General features: G+C 34.3%; 2 protein-coding genes across 10 annotated transcripts; both read right to left on the bottom strand.

Moving 5' to 3' along the window:
• Positions 1-372: 372 nt before the first annotated feature.
• On the bottom strand, positions 373-4,667 carry LOC123914159. 9 transcript variants are annotated; one of them, XR_006811772.1, is made up of 4 exons: positions 4,475-4,667; positions 2,975-4,156; positions 2,157-2,350; positions 373-1,747 (listed from the first exon to the last, which is right to left on the bottom strand). XR_006811772.1 is itself a non-coding variant. In XM_045965181.1 (3 exons), the coding sequence occupies exons 2-3, from the start codon at positions 4,150-4,152 to the stop codon at positions 2,332-2,334; spliced, it is 1,197 nt and encodes a 398-aa protein (XP_045821137.1). In that variant the 5' UTR covers positions 4,153-4,156; positions 4,475-4,665; the 3' UTR covers positions 373-2,331. The 9 variants fall into 9 exon arrangements, 4 of the variants coding, with proteins under 4 accessions (XP_045821137.1, XP_045821138.1, XP_045821135.1 ...); XR_006811773.1 differs by having other exon boundaries at positions 2,975-4,153; positions 4,475-4,665; XR_006811770.1 differs by having other exon boundaries at positions 2,157-4,156.
• An 813-nt stretch (positions 4,668-5,480) lies between these two features.
• LOC123914158 (IQ domain-containing protein IQM2) lies at positions 5,481-9,354 on the bottom strand. The gene is made up of 7 exons (XM_045965177.1): positions 9,010-9,354; positions 7,806-8,331; positions 7,522-7,702; positions 7,237-7,413; positions 6,901-7,140; positions 6,704-6,805; positions 5,481-6,579 (listed from the first exon to the last, which is right to left on the bottom strand). Exons 2-7 carry the CDS (start codon positions 8,279-8,281, stop codon positions 5,773-5,775), a joined length of 1,983 nt encoding a protein of 660 aa, XP_045821133.1. The 5' UTR covers positions 8,282-8,331; positions 9,010-9,354; the 3' UTR covers positions 5,481-5,772.
• Positions 9,355-9,790: the final 436 nt, after the last annotated feature.

Raw genomic sequence — 9,790 nt, 5'->3', positions numbered from 1 at the left:
TTTATCCAGAGAACATCCAAGGGAAATTAAATATGTATGGTATACTAAAAATTTCAGACTTAGTCCTAAAAAGCCAAGATTGATCATTCATATGATTAGACCAGACATTTCAATCCAAAGCATAATGAGACTAGTACAACTGGAGTGTTGTGAAAAAATCAGTAAGCTTCACAAAGCTTGTATTAGACATTAGTGATGTCCAGAATAGATAAGTTAAGTTATCAGCATATATCATAAAATACTTCCACAAAATCCCAAAAAATGAATATATAGACAAGCACAACCATATCCTTATTAAAACTAAAACACCGAAGTTACACTAGTTTGATTCCGAACTTGCTAGCAATATGAGTGGAGTCATTATTAAACATGTCAAGCCAGAACTTATTTCCCTTAAACTACATATATTATTAAGACAAAAATGGTGTAGATAAAGCATTGTTGTTAAGAGTGAGTAAATTTTCTTGATTAATGACAGTCATATATCACTCACAGCCATCCCTCTTAAACTGATAATATATCATGTTCCCAGCCCCCCAAGCATGAGGCCTGTAAGGGATAGCAAATAATCCATCATGATCAGTGGATAAACAAGTATAATCTTGACATGTGAAATTAAGCGTGTAGCATTTTTCTAATAAATTTTGCCAAAGAAATTTGGAACGAGGTCGCCTGGTTATGAGTATTCATGTCAGCAAATGATCTGATGATGCTCTCGTTTGCGTGCTCGATTCCCACTTACTAGAAATGATGCCTGTGAAGTGAGAGTGATCAGCTGCTTCCGATTTGCTCTCAACCCAGGGCTAGAATGAAACAATGGTGGCGAGCCAAAAGAAACAAATTGAAACACCATATTTGCGGAGCTATAACAGCAAATGTGATGTGTAGCGGGCGTGTCCTGCCTATGTGTTGTCTGCTATCATTACATGAAATATTTGTATGGCTTTTGATCCCACACTTTAGCTGCCTTCATTCTTCTTGATTGGAAAATTATTTTGTGTTTTGTGTCCCTTTGAGAGAGTGTTGCACTTGCACCCCAAGCAATTTGGATACATAAGAAAACACAAACAATGTTATGCTACCTAATTCCTTATAAGCGGACATATTTTGTCAAATGTCAATGAATATATATATGAAAACAAATAAATATATAGATTTGAATATATGCAATTTCAAATAAGTTACTAAGTAAGAACGTGAATAAAATCGTAACTAAACTCAGGAGTTTCATCAAATTAGAAAATAAAAACAAATGATATGGACAACATTCAATCAAATAACATGCGTGTGGCGAGTATAATCGGACACTCAAATTCTTAAATCTAGTTATGACAATTTCCTCTTAATTTGAAAACATGGAATTGTTTTATTATTTGTATTTTCCTTGTTGATAATAATAATCTTACATTTGTCACGGCCATTCTTCTTAAATTGGCAATATATCTTGTTCCACAGCCCCCAACCCCCCAAGCATGAGGCATATAAGGGCAAAGTGCTTAAGATAGTAAATAATTCATCATGATAGGTGGAGAAACAAATATACTCCTAACATGTGAAATTAGGTGTGTAGTATTTTTATGATAAATTTTGCCCAAGAAATTTGGAATGATGTCACCTGGTTATGAGCATTCAAGTTGACAAATGATCTGATAATGTTGTCGTTAATGTGCTCGGTTTCCACAGTTACATGATTTTGACGGCGGGGACGTCCATGTTTGAAACAATGATGAGTGAAGTTACAACTTCACTATTGATAACGAGACGGCGGTGTTAAATGGCGACGACATTTCGGCGAGACAGAGAATTCAGATCCATGCCATTGTTTTAAACAAAATCAAACATGAACGAATCAAATTAAAATACAAACCGTAGGTGAAGGAATCAAATTTCCTAAGCAAGATCTTAAGAGAATAAAGGTGATATTATAACAAGTACATAGAGTATATATGTGTACTAAAAACAGGTCAGCACATAATAAGTCAGTTCTTAAATTGTGAGAAGAATGCTAAATGAGTTCTTAAATATAAATTGCATATATGATTTACATAATTAAAAGCATCCAATACAAAGTAAAAGAAATTTCATACATGTGCATCATCAAGGTGAAATATTCATTAGCAAAGAGACGAGGAACAAGTTGAGAAATCCTTTCGAACCTGACGATAGTGTCTATATTTACATGTTTTGGCGCAGTGAGACCGAGTTCCATCACGGTGGTCATCACAGAGAATGCTTCAAGTTGTAATGTTAGTTGGCAGCTTCCACCTTGCCAAGTGGTATCAATGACCAATTGCTTGTGTTTTATGATCATTTCTTGGAGGAATGTTGCACTCAAAGTATTTTGCACACACTGTAGAAAAATACAAACAACGTTATAAAAACTTGTGTTCCAGATATATAAGACTATAACATCACTATGGACTAGTCTTCCAAAGAACAATATATTTAAAACACATATCATATAAGTAACCAAACTCCATATATGATATCCATGATATTTTGCAAATTGTTCCATTTTATTTTAGTCAGACTGTCAAAGTACTATTAATACAATAGTTTTTCACATTCAAATTAGAAAGATATAGTTAGAACACAGACCAAATTTAACAAATTTGTCATGGACTAAAAAATTAAGTTGTTTATTAAGTTGTTTATTGGAACAAATTGCCTTATGCTAAACATAGACAAATGATATAATTCAGGAACCAAATAATATGACATTGAGCAAAGCAACTACTCCTTAAATCATGATTAAAAACAAAACTAATAAAATTATACCACAGGTTCATGTACGACAGTCAATGAGAAAATTACAAAAATTGTTCAGAGATATATATATGCAAGTCCAAAAACTGGTTCCACTTTCTTGCAATCACTTTCAGCTGTGGTTACTCAAACTTAGGATTTTTTAGACAAACACTGAGACACTAAATTTTAAAACTATTCATTTCTAGGTCTTGGAGTTGGATCAGACCACAAACTAGACATCAATCTAGCGCCCTCAGGATCATGTGATGATGAGGGATTAATTCTCGATCCAATTCTCCGGTGGTGATGTGTTGAAGGTAAACCGGATCTCCATCTAGCTGATTGATTAGTCTGAGTAACATTTGAGACCCTGTGCACTGTTTCATATCTCCTGTCATGCAATGACATTCTAGGTCTTGGAGTCGGATCAGACCACAAACTAGACATCAATATAGCGCCCTCAGGATCATGAGATGATGACGGATTAATTCTCGATCCAGCTCTATGAATTCTCCGGTGGTGATGTGTTGAAGGTAAACCGGATCTCCATCTCGCTGATTGATTAGTCTGTGTAACATTTGATACCCTGTGCACTGTTTCATATCTCCTGTCATGCAATGACATTCTAGGTCTTGGAGTTGGATCAGACCACAAACTAGAAATCAAGCTAGCGCCCTCTTCAACAGTCAACAATTGATACGCGACAAGGGACATCAAGTCATGCATACTCCCAGACAATATGGTGTCTTCGCCACTGTTTTCAGCACTATACCTTTCATTCATTGAGCTAATAACATCTTCAAGCTCCCTTTGCTGTTCCATCCTTTCCCAATCACCCTGTCGTGAGGGATCCACCTCCGTTGGTCGAACGGTAGGATGCTCAACCCTAGCATGCTTCCTGAGTTCTGGATATGTTCCCTGGAATTCACAAGTCTCAGAAGAACAACTCCTTAGTTTAGAATTCATATACCTTCGAGCAGTCTCGGAAACCATATATCCATATATTCCTCCCCGGCAAAGAGGGCAGGTAAGTTTTGGCTGCAAACGGTTCCCACATTGAGATGAATTGGAGGCTGTGGTTGCGACAAGAGGGATTTCTTCCAGCTTTGATGATGAGAGACTAGAATCAAATGACTTGCAGAATTGGTCAAGACAGTTGGAGTGCCTGGAACTGGTATTGCACATGTAAGGACGGCAACCCTTATCATAAGAAGAACACTTGAGAACAACAGTGTTGTGAGGAATTTCCATACAAATGGGACATTTAGTGTCATCCCATTCTTTCATTTCGTCAACTGATGCAAGCCTAGGTCTAGGTGGATCAAAATCGATCGGCGGATAGGGATAGCGTCCACATCCATCCCAATAGGGGTACGACAAACTCCAATCCCTAACCTTTGGCATACTGCTGAAATTGCAACAAAAAATTGAACGCGGTTAGTACAGAAGACAACAAAAAAGGAGAATTTTTTATTCTTACGATAGGGTTTGAGTGAGAAAGCGGATTGAAAGACAATTTTTTTTAATGAAATTGCAACAAAAAATTGAACGCGGTTAATACAAAAGACACAAAAAAGGAGAATTTTTTATTCTTACGATAGGGTTTGAGTGAGAAAGCGGATTGAAAGACAATTTTTTTAATGAAATTGCAACAAAAATTGAACGGGGTTTTGTATTGAGAAAGCGGATTGAAAGACAACAAAAAAAAGAAGAGAATTTTGTATACCTGAGTTTCGATCGAGACAGAGTGAAGAGAGAGCGAGGGAAGACAGAGTGAAGAGAGAGAGTGTTTGAGAGAGATTGCTTTTTCCGTTCGTGTTTTCTATACCTCAGTTTCGATCGAGACAGAGTGAGGAGAGAGAGACAGAGTGAAGAGAGAGCGCGGGGAGACAGAGTGAAGAGAGAGTGTGTTTCAGAAAGATTGCTTTTTCCGTTTGTGTTTTTTTTCTTTATATAGAGTTTTTTGGATTTTTTAAAAAGCCCATTACATTAAATAGCCCATTACTTTAAAAAGCCCGTTACTTTATTGTTTCTATTTTTTATTGAACTTTTTATGATTTTTTAATTTTTATTTTATAATTTCATTAAAAAAAATAAAATTGTTCTTATTTTTATGGAGAGATTCATTTTTTTATTTTGTTACTATTGGACTGAGCAACGATCCAAGACCTATCCATTATCTTTAAAAAACAACTTCAAATTACATTTTTTATTTTTTTGCACAAGCCAAAATTATATATATATATATATATATATATATATATATATATATATATATATATATATATATATATATATATATATATATATATATATATATCATTTTTGAACAAGCCAAAATAAAATTACGTTTTAATTTTATTTCCACATTTTTTTAAAATGTTTAATTTAGTTTAATTTTATCATAACTAGTTTAAATCTCCAGCGTTGGTTTGTACTTGTATACTTGTTTTTCTTTCCCTTCGTCTAACCTAATATGCATCTCATACACTAAGATTAACTTTTCTATAGAGCAATGTTATTTGAACAATTTTTTTAGACAAGCTTATATTCCTTAAAAGTGAAAACAACTTGTGCATTCTTTTTTTCCCCTTATTACTATGGCATGGATAATTTTTACCAAAGATTTAAGGGGCCATTTAAACTTAAAACATTTTTCAAGAAATGTTTATTAGACTTAAATTTCAGTTGAAGCATGAAAAAATATACTTAGATATGGATAGCTTTGAATGTTAAACCTTCAATATATAAATGTGATGTATTTTGAATCAAGGAATCTTGCAGTATCTTTTGAGTTGAGTAAACTTGTCCCATGTTGGAAATGAAATATTTCCTTTTGATTGAGGGAATAGTAAATATAGACCCTTAAGTTATTTTACAATAATATTCATACTAGATTATACATGAGTGAAAAAAAAAGAATGCCTATGTAATACTTTAATATTGGAAAGAATAACAACAAAAATTAATAGTTGTTACCTATTCACACAAAAAGAATAAATTAATGGAGAGAATGAATCCTATTCATTCATGAGTCATATGAATTACTGGTATCACTGATGTTCCTCTCATCAATGGAGAGAATTCTGATCTTTGAGACATACTTTTATTTTCGACGAGTAGTGGTTCGGTTTCTGTTTCGCCACTTAAACTTGAAAGGCATGAATTCGAGTTCAAACTACTGGTGCTCCTAAGAGTGAAGGACGATTTGGTGCGTGCTCCGCTTCTTGGAGACAGATTAACTTGTTCTAATGCTCGAAACTGGAGTTCGCAAGGGTAATCCCTTACACAGCCAATGCGTGGTCCAGCTCCGGTTGTCCATTTGAAAGATAACTGCTTCCCTAGTTGATATGATTTTGTTTCTTTATGCGAGTTGATTCTTTTAAGTATCGACTCTTCTGGAATGATTTCTATATCATCGTCATCATCGAAGTTTTTCTTTGAAACTGTACGATCTAGCTCTGATACAAGTGCTTCTTCTGTTTCTTCACCACTACTCGTAAGAGATTCCATTTGGGAACTCGGGTAAGTTTGTGTGGTACTTTCGTTCTCATTTTTAAGTCCTTCAACCACTAGATCCCTTTTCGGTATTTGAAGATTGGCCAGTTTTCTTCCAAGTATTTGGAACTGCCTTGTGCCGGAAGCAATCAATGCAGGCTGGCTTTCGGTTTCTATCAAATCAACCTTCTTCAAAAGCAAGTCTTGGACACCAGTCCCTTCAATCACCACACCGTTTATGTTCTCAGCGTAGTCCTCTTCAGATGAGTGGTTTCTAAGATGACCACTGCTTCTAGAAGAACGGAATTCGTCAACCTCGTCAACTGGATCCATCTACATAAAGTAAAAAAAACAAAAAAAAACATCGTCAAAATATGATCTTTCGCATCTTGTAATTACATATCTAAACAGCGACAGTATAAGAATGTTTAAAGCCTTTGTTTCGAAAATTTCATACCTTGACATCTGAAAGGTTCACACTGTTCTCTTGAAGGAATGAAATAAACTCCTTAAAGTTTTCTTCGGTTGGTCGGTAATGACCGCTGTGAGGCCAAACTGCCTGTTGAAAACAAACAATAAATTCATTCATAATTCAGCACAGAAAATGGATCCATCAAAAGAGTAAAAATATAAGAGTTTTTGTCAGATCTTTACCTTCAAGACACCATTTTCAATCACCAATCTTCCGGCAGAAGATGTAGCCCCTCCAGCCAAGAAGCTAGAATGCTGAAATGAACCTTTTGTCTTCTTTCCAACATACAATGACTTAGAAGTGCTTAAGACAAAAATCCACTTCGCATGCGCGTCTTCTGCAGCGGTGTGGAGAAGCTCTCCTGATTGCTTGTAGAAGAATTTCCCGTCCTCCACGACAACTTCATAAGCGAACCTTTCCATCTGGAAGAAAGAAAATACAAAAAGTTATTAGAAATTTAAATCAAAGTTATTAGAATTTAAAACTTTCCATGTTCACATCAAAGTGAGAAAACTCACCGGACCGAGATATTTAATACACTGTAGTTGAAGTTTAGATCGAGAGCACTTCTCGAGATTTACTTCCCTTCCTTCTCCTATATCTAACCAGTAGAAGAAGGGTTCTCGGCTCTGACATTGAAGCCATTTATCATAATAAAAGTGTAGATTATGTCCATAGCGATGTCGTGGGTCAATCTATTACACGGTAAATAGTATAAACATATTAGTAAGTATAAACTGATGAATGAGCAACAGATCAATTAAAAGTAGATAAAGAACTAGAGAAATCGGTATTGGACTAACCGCTTCGAGCCAATGCTGCAGAGCAAGTTTTTGTGCTTTCTCATTTTTAGATAAACCTTTTCCAACCTTAGCAGCTCTAGTTCTAGCTCTAGACCAACGTGAAATCGCGGTTTCATGTTTCTCAATGTCGAAGAAAGATATAGAACTGCGTTTGAGTTCAGCGAAATCTAAGAGCTTCCACCTATTAACAAAATTAAAACATCAAGTAAAAAAAGTTAGAAATTATCAAACTTTAATAAAGAAAGAAAAAAGGTAAATCAGTTTTAAGGCTAATAAATAAGTACCAGCTTTGTTCAACAAGAATTGCGCAATCTGCTAGCTTTCGCCTTGTACGAAAGCTCTTATATACTTTCTGCAATTTAAGCGCAGCAATGTGTTTAGGGCTGTTTGGATTCATAAGTGCTGATTGAATTGATTCCACTTCTTGACGTTCTGACTTAATAGACAAATCATCGAATTCGCTACTCTTTTTGCTAATCAACATGTTATTGTTATTTTCTTTGTCAAATGAAAGTGTGTTTGTTGATAAAATGTTATCAAAATCATTTCTTTTAAAGCTCACAGATGTTTCAATTGTCATCTTTCCAGAACCTACAGATTTAAGGACGGTAGGTTCTAAATCTTCACTTTTGAAACTGATTGATCTTACTGGTGTTTTGATTTCATCATTGCCAAAGTTGATGGATTTTACAACCATGGAATCTATGTCATCTTCAACATCATTGTAGTTTGCAAATGGACATGAAAAAGATATCCCCATATGACAACAAAACCAATCTTATGAATGATGTACTTGTGGAATCTATAGTCCTGAAATTTGCAAATGCATTTTCATGTGTCAATGTATTGTAGATAAAATAATTATATTATTACACGACACTTACACGTAGACATCAGTAAGTATAATTTTATGAAAATAATTGAATATAATCACACGAGTCAGACACTGATGTGTCAGACACCGACACTAGACCTTACCCAAAAACAGAAAGAAAAAAAAAAAGACGCCGACACTAGACACGTCTTTGATCTAAAGTGTCTGTGATCAAAACCACACAAATTTAACAAAAAAAGTTGGATAACATAACAGATTTTGGGGATTGCAAAGCCCAAGAAAACTATGAAGACCCATTTTTTGAAAATGCATTTGTACATTTATATTATTTTGTCGGTGAGAACTTGAGAACTGAAAACAGAATCCATTGATCTAGAACTCAAAATTAGTACGGATCCAAAAAAAAAAACCAATAGAAAAAGTTTCAATTTTTAGCCAAATAAAGAAAATTCCATAAAACATATTCATATCCAAGAAAAGAGAACATTGAACATAGTACCAATAAAAACATATTCCAAATAGACCCAACATTTTTCCAATACCATGTCAAATAAAATAAAATAAAATAAAAAATGAATCTTTTTTAAAAGAAACATCAATATTAGAAAAACTAAATCATATTTATATAGTAGTAGTGGGTGAATTTTAATTACCTGAAGAATCAAGAAGAAGAAGAAGAAAGGAACAGAGAAATAGTTTCAGAATCTGTAGTGGGGTTAAAGATAAATATGGTAGTGTTTGAAATGGTGATTGATGATGAAAAATGGAAGTAAGTAGCTAAGTTTTGTACTTGAGAACAATGGTAATGAGATCCTTTGGTGAGAATAATGTACTTAATATATATACATGGTGATGTGAGAAAAATACAAAAATAAGATGAAGAGAGAGAGAAAGTGAAAAGGACAGTGTGTTAGGAAAGTAGAGAGAGAGAGAGAGAGAGAGAGAGAGAGAGTTTTCCAACCACGTGGAATAGACAATTAGACTCGTTTTTTAGGGGTACTTTTTGCTTGGTGAAATGAGGTTTTTCTTTTCTTAAAAAGACTTTGATTTTTCATGCAGATCCATGAGGTTGTGTGATAGATGCATTTTGGGCAAATTTTAACTGCAAGACATGGTATTAGATATTTAAAATGGAGCTGCAAATTTGGGAAATTGATTGCCTACCTTGTAAAGGAGAAAAGGTTACCCTTGACTTTAGTGGAATCAGGATCCGCTGCGGTAAAATAAACTCACAATTTTATTGAAAAAAAAAACTCACAATTTCACATAGTAATGAATCATATATTTATAAATATAAATGTTATTTTAATAAAAATGTTTAAGGACAGAGTCTTCACGGCACGGGATATTAAATCTCGTCCCCATCCTCAAATCTTTTTCAGGGAATTTTTTTCTTCATCCTCATATCCCTACCGTGAAAATTATCCATCTTTA

The sequence above is a fragment of the Trifolium pratense genome, linkage group LG3 (genome assembly GCF_020283565.1).
Source record: "Trifolium pratense cultivar HEN17-A07 linkage group LG3, ARS_RC_1.1, whole genome shotgun sequence".
Classification (NCBI taxonomy): domain Eukaryota; kingdom Viridiplantae; phylum Streptophyta; class Magnoliopsida; order Fabales; family Fabaceae; genus Trifolium; species Trifolium pratense.
Note: the sequence above shows the minus strand (reverse complement) of the source record. Positions and strands in the feature narration are given on the sequence as shown.

Excerpts from the sequence above, each read along its gene's own strand:
- LOC123914159 (XM_045965179.1), bottom strand. The coding sequence starts at position 4,152 with ATGCCAAAGGTTAGGGATTGGAGTTTGTCGTACCCCTATTGGGATGGA.
- LOC123914158 (XM_045965177.1), bottom strand. The coding sequence starts at position 8,281 with ATGGGGATATCTTTTTCATGTCCATTTGCAAACTACAATGATGTTGAA. Across the intron at positions 7,414-7,521 it reads TGCAGCATTGGCTCGAAGCG|ATTGACCCACGACATCGCTA; the intron begins GTTAGTCCAATA and ends ACCGTGTAATAG. Across the intron at positions 6,580-6,703 it reads TGAACCTTTCAGATGTCAAG|ATGGATCCAGTTGACGAGGT; the intron begins GTATGAAATTTT and ends TACTTTATGTAG.